The 14,529-nt window shown below is 53.6% G+C and overlaps 1 protein-coding gene across 1 annotated transcript in view; it reads right to left on the bottom strand.

The window, feature by feature from the left end:
• Positions 1–4,414: 4,414 nt before the first annotated feature.
• The window catches only part of LOC102012822 (sulfotransferase family cytosolic 2B member 1-like), a gene marked incomplete in the record, with an annotated part of 10,696 nt that continues 581 nt past the window's right edge, over positions 4,415–14,529 (bottom strand). Inside the window, 7 exon segments of the mRNA XM_005415116.2 lie at positions 4,415–5,041; positions 6,136–6,316; positions 8,809–8,903; positions 9,879–10,005; positions 10,395–10,609; positions 13,896–14,067; positions 14,449–14,529. Coding sequence (XP_005415173.1) covers positions 4,926–5,041; positions 6,136–6,316; positions 8,809–8,903; positions 9,879–10,005; positions 10,395–10,609; positions 13,896–14,025 — 864 coding nt within the window.

Here is a 14,529-nt window from a genome sequence, read left to right as displayed (position 1 = left end):
CTACAAAGTGAGTTCAAGAACAGCCTGAAGTACATAGTGAGACCCTGTCTCAAAAAGACAGAAAAATATGCATAGGATAATTTCAATTCCTTTGCATTTACTTAAGTATGTTCTACGAGCTAGTATGTAGTCTATTTTGGAGAATGTCCCCTGTACAGCTGAGAAGAATGGGTATTCTGATGTTGTGGGGTGGAACACTCTGTAGATATCTACCAAGTACATTTGTTCAGAAGTTTGGTTCAGTTCAGATATTTCTTTGATGTTTTTTGTCTAGTTGATCTGTCTATTTGTGACAGTGGAGTATTGAGGTCACCCATTAAAATGGTATTAGTGCTTATTTGATTTTTCATGTCAGTATTTGTTTTATATAGTTGGGTGAGCTAGTATTTTGTGCATATATATTTATGATTGTTATCTCTTCCTCTTGGATTGTTCCCTTTTTTTTTTGTCTTTTTGAGACAGTGTGTCATTATGCAGTTCAGTTTGGCCTTGAGCTCACTTTGTAGCCCAGGCTGATCTCAAACTTGCAATGATCCTCATGACTCAGCCTCCCAAGAGCTGTGATTCCCTTAACAAGGATGTAGTGACCTTCTTTGTCTCTCTTGCTCAGTCTTAGCTTGAAACCCACTTTGTCTACAAATAGAATAGCTAGCCCTGCTTTTTTCTGGGTTCTTCTCACATGGAATTGTTTTCCATCCTTTGACTTTCAGTCTATGAACTTCTTTTTTAGCTAAACATATTTCTCATATGCAGTATGCTGATGGATCTTGCTTCTTGAGCCATTCTGCCAGTCTGTTTCTTTTGACTGGTGAATTGATGGCATTTACAGCTGTGGTTATAACTGATGCATATTGGCTCATCCTTGTTATGCTATTTTCTTGTTGTTGGCTCCCTCTTCCCCCTTCTGTTTAATGCTTGCCTTGTCTGGTAGATTCATGCTGTTGGGTTCATGGAGTTGTAATTCTTGTTATCCTTTTCTAGAATGCCCTTCAGAACATTTTGGAGTGCTGGTTTGGTGGTCATGAATTTCTTCAGGTATTTTTTGTGATGCATTTTATTTCTCTATCAGTTTTATATTATCTTTTTTTGGTGGTACTGGGGATTAAACTCAAGGCCTTGTGCATACTAGGCAAGTGGCCTGCCACTGAGCTACATCCCCAGCCCTCTCTATCAATTTTGAAAGATAGTTTTGTGAGGTTCATCAGTCTGGGTTGGAGGTTGTTTTCTTTTAGGGCTTAAAAAATTTTACTCTCAGCTCTCCTTGACTTGAGGGTTTATATCGAGAAGTCAGCTGTGATTCTGATGGGCTTCCCTTTATAGGTGATGTTTCTTTTCTCTAACAGCTTTTAATATTCTGTTCTTATGCTGAATTTCTGGAATCTTGACTGTTATATGCCTTGGTGTAAATGTTTTTTGATCATGGCTAGAATTCTATATACCTCACCTATCTGTATGTCAAACTCTTTTTTCATGCTTGGGAATTTTTTTTGCCATTACTTCTATGAACAGACTTTTTAAAAAATGTCATTTGTACTATCTCCTGCCTTTTCATCGACTCTGATCAATCTAATGTATTCTGTTTTGCATTATGTAGCAGCTGTTGGATTGATTTTTCATGGTCCCTTCCTATTTTTAAGAAATCTTTCTGCTGGGCATGGTGGTGCATGCCTGTAATCCCAGCACTCGGGAGGCTGAGGCAGGAGGATCGTTGTGAGTTCAAGACCAGCCTGGCCTACAAAGTGAGCTCAAGGCCAGCCTGAATTGCATTGCAAGACCCTGTCTCAGAAAGACAAAAAAAAAAGCAAGACAAAAACAAAGAAATCTTTCTTTTTGTGATCACTAACCACAATCCCATCTTCTGTATCTGATATTCTATCCTCACATTGCCTCATTCTGCTGCATATACTTTCCATGGAATTTTTTTTCTTTCTTTTTTGTCTTTCATTATGGTCCCCATCTCTGTAGTTATCTGAGAGATTATTTCTGACTTGATTTTTTTCTAGAGCCTCATTCATCTGCTTTATTACTTCCACTGTTCACCACTTCAGAGTCCAGGAGGGTGGCTTTCAATTGTTTCAGCTCATTGGCCCCTGGATTTGCCTTTGGTGACCTGAGTGTCTTAGGTTGCTTCTTACTTAAGTGTCTTCTCACTTGATCTTAGCCAAAAGGCCAAGAAGCGATATGTCTTCTCATTTTCTTTTTTCTTTTTTTCTTTTTCTTTTTAGTTGAATTCTTGGGCTGATGCTTGTAAATAGCTTATGGCAGGTAGCTTTATTGTTAGTATTTAGAACCCTTCCTAACGACTGCTTCTCAGAGATATCTTCCAGGCGTAGCTGGATTTTGGGGTTGGAGTCTGTTGCAGTATCCTACCTCTTCAGTTCATTGGGAATGAGACGTTGCTGCCTATTTGGCCCAGACCCTGGTTCTTTGGGACTGGTGTATAGCATTGTTTATGACCCTTAGGCAATTTCAGTCCTAGTGTAGCAGGAAGAACAATTGATTAGAACAATTATGTCACCTTGGCTAAAGTAGTACAGTCAGCAATAACAGTAGCACCAAACACAGCCTAGAGAATGATAAACCGTGGTAACGATTCGTTTGCCACCTTTACCCATATGAACTAGATTTATAGTCATATAACAAAATCTAAAACAAACCTTAAAATTGTATACAGTAAATGTGCCCTCAATATGGCGATTCCACCCTAAGGGAGAAGAAGAAGAGGCTAGAAGCAAGGCTGGAGGGCAAAGGAGATCACATGGACTTTGGGAAACTGGTGCAAATGAGGGGGGAAAGAGAAGGAGGAAATACAAACAAGGACAGAGCAGAACACCAACAGGAAAACCAGAAGCAATGTTCATGGTCATAACAGCAAAAAGCAAGGGGCTGGGGATTTAGCTCAGTGGCACAGCGCCTGCCTGGCAAGTGTAAGGTCATGAGTTCGATTCCCGGTCCTGGAAAAAAAACCAAAAAAAAAAAAAGAGAGAGACAGAGAGAAAAACAAAAAGCAAGGAAAAATGTTTACTTCAGGGTTTGTCTCTGCCGTCCCTGGTGGACAGAAGCAGCAGACTGGCCCCAAATCCGTGTTTTTAATCCCAGTGAGCCAGCTGTGGGTTAGGAAGGGGCAGTGGATGATCCCAGCAAAGCTGCACCCTTAGCCCCATGGAAGTCAGGCTGGTTTCTGGCTGGAACCCAGTCTGTCCAGCCTGCCGCACTCTGTGTGCCTCCTCCCATCCTAAACTCAGTTCCGCCCGCCCTGACACTGAGCACCACCAGACGGAGACCACAGCTGCTGTGTGTTCCCAGCTCTGTTGGCTCCTCTCCAAGACGGCTACCAGCCAGTTGCCCTCTCTGGGGGTGTCTGAACCCGAGGAGCTCCGCAGCCAGTGCAGTCCGCTGCACTCACGGCTGCGCTCCACCGTGCACTTCTCCGTGGAGGCAGCTGGCCTCCAGCAGTGGCCGTGCCTCTATGGGTTCGAGTCCCCATCCTGCAGTGAGGCAGACCCACCTCCCTCTTGTGCACTGAGGTGGCTTCACTCTCCCATGGGCTTCAGTCCTCCCTTCACAGCCTTGCTGGGTCCCGGGGACCCACTTCCTCCTGCTTCTCTTCCCCACGTGGCTCTGTTCCAGCATCTGGACACCAAATCTGGGAGAGGCTGCTTCATGGCTGCTCACCACTCCTTCACCTTCCCAGAAGTCAAGTCAATGTGTTTTTTTCTACTGCTTTTTTTGGAAATGACTGCTCTGTCCACACTGCTCAGGGTTAAAAATAATTCCAAGCAGATTTACAGGACTTTTGGAACCCACATGCTATGATTTATATCTAGATATCCCGTCAAAGCCTCATGCGCTCATAGGTGGGGCTTTGGGGAGGGGCTGCACCGTGACTGTGATGTGGGTTAGACCACTGAGGGTGTAGAGCTGGGTGTGATGTTGGGAGGTGAAGCCTGGTGGGAGGCGGGTCCGTGGGCGTGGCCTGAAAGGGTGTGTGTATACATCTCTGCTCCCCCTTGTTGGCGCTGCTTCCTGCCCCCCATGCCGTGGGCTGTTTCTCCTCTGCCATGCTGCCCTGCCTTGGGGCCAGCTGACTGTATGCTGAAACTTCTACAAACTGTGAGCCAAAACAAACCTCTCCTCTAAGGTTTTGGGTTTGTTTTTCTTTCTTTTTTTTTTTGTTTGTCTTTTTGAGACAAGGTCTTGCTATGCAGTTCAGGCTGGCCTTGAGCTCACTTTGTAGGCCAGGCTGGTCTCGAACTCACAACGATCCTCCTGCCTCAGCCTCCCAAGTGCTGGGATTACAGGCGTGCGCCACCACATCCGGCTCTCCTCTATGTTGTGGGTGTCAGGTATTGTGTTTCAGCAAAGGGAGAATAACTAAGACAGAGCACTACCTGAGAAATACATCATGAGCAGGTTTACAGGAACACCAAAGCAAATCTTTATTGTAGCAGGGCCTGTGCTGCAGCCTGGGTCAGGACACAGAAGGGAGCCCAGCCAGCCCAACCTGAGCAATGGCCTTGGAGGGAGCTCTGCTTAGGTAGCAGCACAGGCTGGGGCAGGGCTGAAAACGTGCTGCAAAATCGTGTGTGCAAATAGGGGCCCAGATCCTGATTTAGCCACTGGGTCCCCTCTCCGTTCTTCAAATTGCAACAGTGTCATCTGAAGTGGGGGTGTGGGGGAGGGCGCAACACCGCCTGCTGCACCCATGTCAGAGTGGGGTGTGGCGGAGGCACAGCCAGGGAGGGCACTGAAGCAACTGCGCCAGTCCACTGGGGTACAACGGGGAGCAAAGGGGAGGGGCAGACAACTGCTGGCCGAGCCAACACCCCCAGCCCAGCTTCTCGACTGCCTGTGTTTACTGCCAGTGGGATCAGCACAGCCAAGGTGCTCGGGATCTGGGAAGGGCAAGCCGCAGGTGGCTGGGGTCAGTCCATGGTCCAAGGGAGGTGCAGGCCCAGGTTGCCCATCTTGGCCTGGTAGACGGTATTGAACTTCTCGTTCTGCTCTGGAGAGAAGTGCTCCTTCCAGTCCCCCATGACACCTAGGGAGAAGCGGCAGGGGATCAGGGCACAGCTGACCCCAGGTCCCTGGGAGAGACAGCAAGGGTGGCTCACTGTCCTTGTTGGATAGAAGTGGTGCGGTGGGGTGGGGGGAGAGAGGGGGAGGGGCTCAGCCCAGGAGCCCTGGCTGCAGTGGGAGAGGCCAGAAGCAGCCCAGCCTCACAGCAAGCTCAGCCCTGAGACACACCACGCTGGAGTCTGGCTGTGAGAACCATGGTCCACAGGCTGTGGTTCAGCTGCCCCAGAAGCCACAGTGCATTTGCCACAGAGGAGTGGAGTGAGGGCCCAGGATACTGCACAAGGGAGGCTTTGAGGGGCTCAGACCACAGAGCCCTGTCCAGCCAGGCAGCCCGATCCCTGGTCTCCCCAGGTCCCACAAGGACAGAGGCAGAACTGAGGTGCTTTCAGGTGCTGTAGCAACAAGGCTAGCATCATTAAGCTAGGAGTGCAGGGTCCAAACCCGGGTAGGGGCACCACCACAACTTTCCACACGTCTCAAGGACACGTGCTGTGTACAGACAGAACATCTCCTGAGATGCCAGCAGCCCTGTGAACCCAGCACAGGGCTTCATTTTGTTCAGAACTTTTCTAGGAACTGCTCACACTCGAGGCCCAGTGACACGTGGGCTGGCACTGGGCCACGCTGTCTGTGCATGAGCGCTTCCCCTCCACTCCTCTTCTATAGGCCATGCAGGCTCTCAGACCACAAGGCCGTAGGGTTAGAGCCTGCAGGGGGCTTAAGGGCCCGGACGCTGGGCACGCGAGAGGCCGCCTCCTAGGAGCAGCAACTTTGGAGCAGAGTGGATCCGGGCCCTGGAGTCACTGGGGCAGACAGATGTGGCCAGGGCCAGAGGGGAGCCTGCCCTGGCAGCCACCACCAGGGAGAAGCCAGGGCCTGGGTTGGCTGCGCATGGCTGGGGGCGTCTCCTCTGTGGCTCACCCAGCCTTGAGAGATGCTGCCTTAGGCAGGAGCTGTGGGGACATAGGGTGCCCAGAGGCGGGAGCACCCAGGGCAGTGGGTCCAGGCGCGGCCTCAGCGCGGGGAGGTGCGGGTGGCTCGGGGCCACGCTCATACCTTTCCGCAGGAAGCGGCCCTGGCTGGGGTCCATGACTTCCTTGGGCACCAGGCTGTAGTTGACCACGCTGCTCTGGCTCATGAAGGGGAAGCTGCAGTGCTCCAGGACAAAGTCTTCCTCTTCAGGCCCCAGCGGGTATCCCAGGAAGTCACTGAGCTTCTGTAGGGTGGCCCGGGGTGCCTGTAGCAGCGGGCAGAGATGGGTAAAGGCATTGCCATGAGATGAAACACTAAGTGGTCAGACATGTGAACAAGGCTGCCCAACCCCACGCGACTTGTTGTCACAAGAAGTTGGAGAAACATAACTGTCAGCCTGGGTATGGTGGCACATGCCTGTAATCCCAGCACTCGAGAGGCTGAGGCAGGATTACAAATTCAGGACCAAACAGGACAATTTATTGATTTAGCAAGACCCCATCTCAATATAAAAAAATTGAAAATGGGTTGGAGATTTAGCTAAATTTGGAGACCCTGGGTTTAATCCCCAGTACATGAGGAAAAACATAAATATCCAATAATGAAAGAGATTTAGTTAAACTATATCTATATCATGGAATATTATGCAGCCACTAACATTTTGTGGGGGGGAAAGTGCACTGAGATGTGACGTGAAAAGGGCAGATATAAAATGTTGATGTGTGGACACAGGGGCGGGCGGACACACAGGTGGACAGGGGCGGGCGGACACGGGGACGGGTGGACACACAGGTGGACAGGGTGGGCGGACACAGGTGGACAGGGGTGGGTGGACACGGGGACGGGTGGACACACAGGTGGACAGGGGTGGGTGGATGGGTAGGTGGGCAGAGTGGAAAGATGGAGGGATAGAGACAGGCGAATGCTAGCAGGGCAGCAGGTGGGGGGCTAGAGGCAAATGCATGGTCGATGGCTGGTCTCTTCTAAGACCCAATCAGCTGATGGGCATGGCCCCAGAACTATAGGACACATCTCATAACACTGCTATCAATGCCACTGCCATCCTCAAATTCTCCAGTCACCAGCCAGAACCCAGGTGACGCCTCTGGACGTCACCACCCAGCTGTGGGAAAGGAGGCCCAGCGACTACCCGGCTCCTCACAGCCACTATGTCCGAGCGAGCCTCTGTCTGTTCCCCACTCCATGCATATTTGCAGAGTCTCTACCCCGAGCCAGGCACCAGTGCTTGGGATGCATCAGTAGCCAGGAGATAAAGCCTGATGTCAAGGCCCAGGGCACAAAGCCTGGTGAGGACAGGAGGGGCACCCAGCTCTCCAGTGTGCCTGGAGCCCACCTTGCCCCACCTCCAGTGCAAACCTGGCCAGCATCACCTCTAGTTCCAGAGGACCAAAAGCAGTGCAAGAATTCTGACAGCCGGGCATGGCGGCACACGCCTGTAATCCCAGCAGTCCAGGGCTGTCAGGGGGATCACCAGGGGTTATCACCAGCCTGGGCTCCATAGTGAGACCCCATCTCCTGAAACAATGCCCCCCAAATTCTGAGGAACAAAAGCTATGGAATTAATAGTTTTATGTTAAAGAAATTATGTACTTGGCATTCAAAGATCTTGTCTGTCATATTTATAGAATTTAGTCATAGATCCCAATACCTTTCCTAAATTCAAAAAATGTGGAAACTGAGTTTTTTGTTTTGTTTTGTTTTGTTTTGTTTTTTTCCGGTACCGGGAATCCAACTCACAACCTTGTGCTTGCCAGGCATGCGCCGTGCCGCTGAGCTAAATCCCCATTCCCCTGAGTTTTAACCTTTGCTGGAAAAACCCGGACATGACCACCACGAAGCTGTCTCAGCCACTGCTGTTGCCTGGCAGACACAGCCACATGTGGGCGGAGACTAGTCCTAAGACCCAATGAACCTGAGCACATATAGCTTCCAGCATTTCGGAGGAGGCTTTCAGCCTGAGCCCAGCCTTGTGGGAGGCATTCTGATTTCTCTCTCATTGAGACAGGGTTTCCATGTTGCCCAGGCTGAGTTTAAACTCCTGAACTCAAATAACCCTCCTGTCTCAGCCTCTGGAGTGGCTGGGATTACAGGCAGGGACCACTGCACTTGGCTTCTTTTCTTAGTAATATGTTTTCAATCACTTCCAAAAGCAGCACAGTGGCACACACCTATGATCCCAGCGACCCAGGAAGCTGAAGCAGAAAGATCACTTAAATACAGGAGTTCGAGCCCAGTCTAGGCAGCTTTGTGAGACCCTGTCTCAAAATAAAGAATTAAAAAATGAGATGCATTGGGGCTCTGGGGATCGAGCTCAGTGGCGCAGTCTGGCCTAGTGTGCGAGACCTGGGCTCTAGCCTCAGACCCCTTGCGGGGGCATACCTGCAGTCTTCACTAACTGAGAGGCTGCAGGATTGTGGCTCAAGGCCAGCCTGGGCAACTTACTGAGACACTGCCTTGGAAAAATGGGTGCTTTCCGCCTGTTGTTCTCAGCGGAAACCTTGCTGGGTGCCCACACTCGGAGCTGGACTTGTGCCGGGAACTCTGAGTCCCTGGCATCACACGTGCTGTTCTCTGGCCCAGCGACAAGAAAGCCTGTGTGTTTGTTGACTGAGTGTAGGAGCTTGAGGGAGGAGCAGACGGATTGAATCTATCCAGAAACAAAGATACTTCTGGGGCTTATCCAAGCTTAGCGGCAGATCAAGGGCGGGTGGGGGGGGTGTTGGCGGAGGCGCCCACCTGGTGCAGCTCCTCGTACGTGACAAAGAGCATGTTCAGGTCCGGCTCCAGACCTAGCCAGCCCTTCACGTGCTCGAACCAGGAGCCGAAGAAGCCTGGAGAGGAGAGATGAGGAAGGAGGTGCTGGCCAGGCTTCAAGGAGGCTGCGGGGTGCTTTACATCTAACACATCCTCAAGCCTCATGGGGGTGGTGGAGTCATGGGGTGCTGGGCTGAGTGGAACCTCCGCTGACGGCTGGAGGTGGTCACTGGGCGTGACCTGGGAGGCTGCATGCTTGCCCCCACTCCTTGCTGTCTGCCCCAGCTGCCATGAGGTGAGCAGTTGTCCTCTGCCAGGCCCTTTCTGCCATGGAGCCAACCATGGGCTGAATCACCCCCAAACTGTGAGCCAAATAAACCTTACCTTTTTTTTTGTTTTTCTTTGAGACAGGGTCTTGCTATGTAGTCCAGCCTGGCCTTGAACTCACTATGTAGCCCAGGCTGGCCTTGAAGTCACAGCAATCCTCCTGCCTCAGCCTCCCGAGAAATGGAGTTTCAGGAGTGTGGCTCCATGCCTGACTCTTCCTCTAAATTGTGGGTGTCAAGTATTTTGCCCCAGTGATAGAGTTATACAGTTATGGTTTGTGTCTAGGCGTCACCCCAAGGCCTCATGCAGTCATGGGGCGGGCTTTTAGAGTTTATGATTGATCCAGGATCCAATGCTGGGATTATGGGTGTGAGAGCTGCACCCACCCTGGGGCGGGTAGTGTGCATATGTGAGGGAGGGAAAGAGGCTGCTGGCCGCTGCTCCTCCCTTTTGCTCTTGTTGCCTTTGCTGTCTCCCACTGCCATGGACAGCTGCCCTTGGCCATGTGCCACTCTGCCTCGGAGCCAGCCGAGTATGGACTGAAACATCCACACATTGTGAGCTAAATAAACCTTTCCTTCCTTCATTCTGGGTGTCAGGTACTCTATCCCAGCAATGAGAGAAAAGTAACCAACACAGATGGGATAGCTGATGAATGCACTAACCCACCACCCAGTGGTAAGGAAATGGGGATCCCCAGAGCCACCAAGGTCCCTAAGACCTACCTGTGCCCTCAAGAAACTCAGCCACAAAGTCCTCGAAGGAGCTGGGGTCTGGCAGGAACTTGGCCAATTTGTGGAAGTAGTAGAAGGAGACAAGCACGTCCTTGGGGTTCCGTGCCATGTACACCACCTTGAGGGGAGACCCTAGATCTCGGAGCCGAGCTCTAGGAAGAGCCCTGCCCTGGCTGCAGGGGACCGGGGCCTGGGCCACAGTGGGGTGCAGGTGTGGAGGGGACATGGCGGACACCATACCCAAGCTGCCCCAAGTGGCTCAGGAGGGTTGGCTGCACCCCAAGCTGTTCTCAGACAGCAGCCTGTTAGGGTCTTTCTCTCCCACTAGCTTCCCAGAGCTGTCCACAGGCCAGATTGGAAAATGCTGGCCCTCGCCTGGCCCAGCCATGGACCGATTGCCCATCCACCTTCAGGTGCCAGCCTGGGCCTGGAGATAAAGGCAGAGGCCCCAGCCATCCCTGCTGCCCAAGCATTCCCACCCACTGTGCCCCATGCCCACGCCCTCACCCTGGCCTTAGAGTGCAGGAGCGCAGGCCCTAGGGCCTCGGCGCCCAGGTGGGAGGTAAGCAGGCGAGGCTGGCTGGGGTCCAGGTTGCCAAGTAGTTTGACGAAGCTGTTCTGCTCCAGCCAGGGCGCACGCTCCCAGTTGGGGACGTTGTGGATGGGCCAGAGGTGGCCCTTGCACAAGATGAGGCTCAGCACCTGCTGCATCCACGTGGTCCCTGGGTGGGGAAAGGTGGGTGAAGTGCGGGGCCCTCGAGTCCCACAGAGGGGCAGTTTCTGGACTGACCTCCCGCTGGCCTTCAGCACCCGCGTCGTCCACAGCTGCTCCATGGCCTCGGGGTGTGGGGCCCTCAGGACCACAGGACCCTGTCTCTTCCTCCTTCCTTCACTCACCTCCAGGCCAAGAGTGAGCGGCTCTGTCCCACTGTGTGCGCAGCAACGGCAGACCAACTGGGACTGGAACCTCCACTGTGAGCCCCAGTGGACCAGCTGGGTATTTGTTGGAGTGGAGGAAGGGGACGGATATGCTCCTCCCGTGTAGAAGTTGGCCCCCCAGCCCAGGAGACAGGGCACTAGGACCGTGGCTGGGGGAGGAGCCTTCGGACATCAAAACTGGGCAGAAGCTGGGCTAGGTGTTGTCATTACAAATCAGAAAGCAGCGTGCAGCAGCCACACCTTGCGCCACAGCTGCCCAGCAGCAGCAGCCATGGCACAGAACAACGCCCCCACCCACCACGGAGGAGTCCTGGGAACGCGGCTCCTCTCACCCACAACCTGACCGCGGCTTTGTGTCAGGTTCTCGGGACTCCTTGGTGGGGCCTCCCCCAGGCTCTGCAGTGTTCCAGGTCGCTCGGCACTGTCCGCAGAGCACCCCTCCTGTTCATTCCCCTTGCACAGCTCAAGTGGTGGATCCCACCCTGTCTAAGCACTGAGTGTACCCTGTGGGCCATGACTGTTGCATTTGGAGGTGCAGCAGTGAACTTAGCATAAATTTCTTTCCCTTCTTCACAATTTCATGGGTGAAAGACTCACTCTGCTGGATGTGGTGACACACGCTTGCAATCTTAGCCACTCCAGAGACGGAGGCAGCAGAACTGCAGGTTTGAGTCTAGCCTGTGCAACCTGGAGAAACCCTGTCTCAAAATAAAAACTTTAAAAGAGCTGGGGGCAGGGCTGGGGATTTAGCTCAGAGGCAAAAGTGCCTGCCTGGCAAGCGCAAGGTCGTGAGTTCGGTTCCCGGTACTGGAGAAAAACCAAAAAAATAAAATAAAATAAAATAAAATAAGAGCTGGGGGTGCAGCTCATTGGGAGAGCACTTGTCTAGTGTGTGGGGGCCCTGGTGTCCATCCTCACCTTCACAAAGCTAAACAAAACAGAAAAAGATTCCCTGTAACCATAAATCTTAGTGACCTCAGAACATGGCTTTGTTATTCACTCTTTTTTTTTTTTTTTTTTTTTTTTTTGGTCTTTTTAAAGATAGGGTCTCCTTATGCAGTTCAGGCTGGCCTTGAGCTCACTTTGTAGCTCGGGCTGGCCTCAAACTCACAATGATCCTTCTACCTCAGCCTCCTGAGTGCTGGGATTACAGGCGTGTGCCATCACGCCCAGCTGGCCCTGTTATTTAGAACTTGAACCTTTACCCTGAAGGAAGCACTCTTGGCTTCTGCTTGCCTCATGCTGGTTGCCAGCGAGATCTTGGGCTTTGTCGTTAAGTGAAACAAGTGTTTCCTGTCACAAGCCTGAGAGCCCCAGTGGCCTGTGGGTGGCTCACAGCACGTGCTGGATGTCGTGGGGTGGCAGGGACAGCGTGAGACTTACAGCATGCAACTGACAATTATGAATGTATCTGGAGCCTCCCTTTAGTTTTGGACTGCAGTGACCGTGGGTGAACAAAGTCATAGACACACAGGACTGTGCGAGGTACGGCTCACTGTGGAGGGAGAGGCAATTTGTGCATGAGGGCCTCCTAAAGAGGCGGCAGAAGCAGGCTCAGAAACGAGGAACTGCTGGTTGGGAGGCTGAGGCTTCGTTCACAGGCCTCTGTGCTACCTGCGCATCTCAGTGGTCCAGGGGAGATTTCACACAAAGAGGGAGAGGCACAAGCTCCTGTGTCCTGTCCGGCTGTCCACTGAGCACCCAGGCAGTCAGGCAGAGCACTCAGGGCACAGCTCCACGGCCACTGACAAGGCACAGACACAGGAGCAGAATTTCCCAGCAGCTCCAAGAGCAATGCCTGCTTCAGCCTCCATCCCACAGGGCCGTGGGTGGCTGGGGGAGGCCTGGAGGCTGCACACACCTTCCTGGGCCTGTGGAGGCAGCTGTGATGACAAGTGGCTTGGAACAACACAGCTCATTGGCTATGTCCTGCCGGTCAGCGATCCTGGAGCCCCAGGCTCCTTGCTTCTTCCTGGGTTTTCCCTGCCCACGGCCACTTCCTTCCTCTGCCTCCTGCTTCTGCTCTCGAAGCTCTGGGCCTGCTGCATCTCTCCTGTGAGCACCTGGGTGCCCGACGACCTACAGTGAGTGCCAACTTCCAGGCCCTTCAGTGGTCACGGCTGCCAAGTCCTTGTGCCACACAAGGCCACATCCCTCCAGGCCATCACTAGGCCAGCAGCAGGAGAGGGGTCCAGGGCCCCCAAACAGCCCCTCTTTCCTGGGGTCACCTCTGGAGAGGTCAAAGGTCATAGATACTTTGGTGGATGAGCAGCTGTGGCCCAACCCGTCCCTCAGCCCATCTCACTAAGTCACTGAGTTGTCCAGGCTGGGCGACAAATTGTAGTTCTCCTGCCTCAGCCTTCCAGAGTACAGGGATTATAGATATGTATCACCATACCGGCTCCTGCCCTCCCCTTCCCTCTGTCTCTATCTCTGTCTCTGTCTCTCTTTCTTTGTTTTTTTTCTCAGTCTTGGGGGAAGCACAGGGCCTTTCCACTGAACTACATTCAGTGTTTATTTATTCTTTTGAGACAGACTCTTGCTAAGCTGCTCAGGCTAGGCTTGAACTTGCAACCTTCCTGCCTCATCTTCCTGCATAGCTGGGATGACTGGCTGTGCTACTGTGCCTAGCATGGCCTGCGCTCCATGGCCACTCCATGCTAGAACCGGGCTGTCTCCAGGGCCACCGCAGGTGCCAGCCTCCTCTTCCCCCTCACCTGCCAGCCATAGCCCATGCTGACCTGGCACCCCAGCGGCCTGCCCTTCCCGGATGACCTCTCAGGGTCACCTCGGAGGAGGAGGGACTGTCCACGCAGGCACAGCTCCTGTCCTCAGACTGGCACCATGGCGAGGAAGGGAGGCCGTCTGTGCAGGGGCCCCCTGAGCTCGCATGGACACCAACCCCAGGCCCTCAGTGCCTTCCTGCAAACACAAACACTGCCCATGGCCACAGATGCTCAGGGAGGCCCAGGAGCCCAGGGTGAGGACCCGGGCGCGGTGGGCTCGGGGCAGGGCTGCCAGGCCGGGACAGGGAGGGGGCAGCTGTGGGGCACGGTGCCCGGCTCTCACCTGACTTGGGGAACGTCACCAGCAGCACGTCCGTGTCCTGGAACTGGAAGCCACATGCGGTGCGCAGGGATTCTTGGGTGTGCATGAACCCGGGGAAGCGGATGCCCTTGAAGACCTCGACGGAGTCCATGCCGGTGAGGGACAGGAGAGGCCGTGTCTCGCACTAAGCAGACTAGGAGGCAGGGGTTCCTGTTGCTGAAGCTGACAGGGGTCATCCCGGGTGGCTACTGGCTCCTGTCCTGGGTCACGGGCACCCTCGGAGCCCACTGCAGGGAGCCTGGTCAGCTCTGCCTGTGGCTGGGGCAGCACAGCCCCACGCCCTCGGGCCGTGCTGAGAGGTGGCCCTGTGTCCTTCCCACGGTCCCCAGGCTGCCCCTGCTCCCGCACAGGGCTCTGGGCATCACCTGCTGCGGGGCGGGGTGTGACGTCTCAGCACCCACGGGCAGCGCCTAGAGCGCCTGTCTCGTGCTGGAAACCCCGCGGTGACCGTGGCGGAGGCCCAGCTGCCAGGCGAAGACCCCACCACCGCGCGCCCGGCCGCGGCCCGACTCACCCCTCAGCCTGCGCCTGCCGGCGTCCCCGCGGTGCGGCGCAGGGGGACGTGGCTGCACCCCGCAGTTGCTGGGAACTCCTC

The sequence above is a fragment of the Chinchilla lanigera genome, unplaced genomic scaffold (genome assembly GCF_000276665.1).
Source record: "Chinchilla lanigera isolate Chin_1 unplaced genomic scaffold, ChiLan1.0 scaffold00403, whole genome shotgun sequence".
NCBI classification, from domain to species: Eukaryota; Metazoa; Chordata; class Mammalia; order Rodentia; family Chinchillidae; genus Chinchilla; species Chinchilla lanigera.
This window is presented reverse-complemented; position numbering and strand designations above follow the sequence as displayed.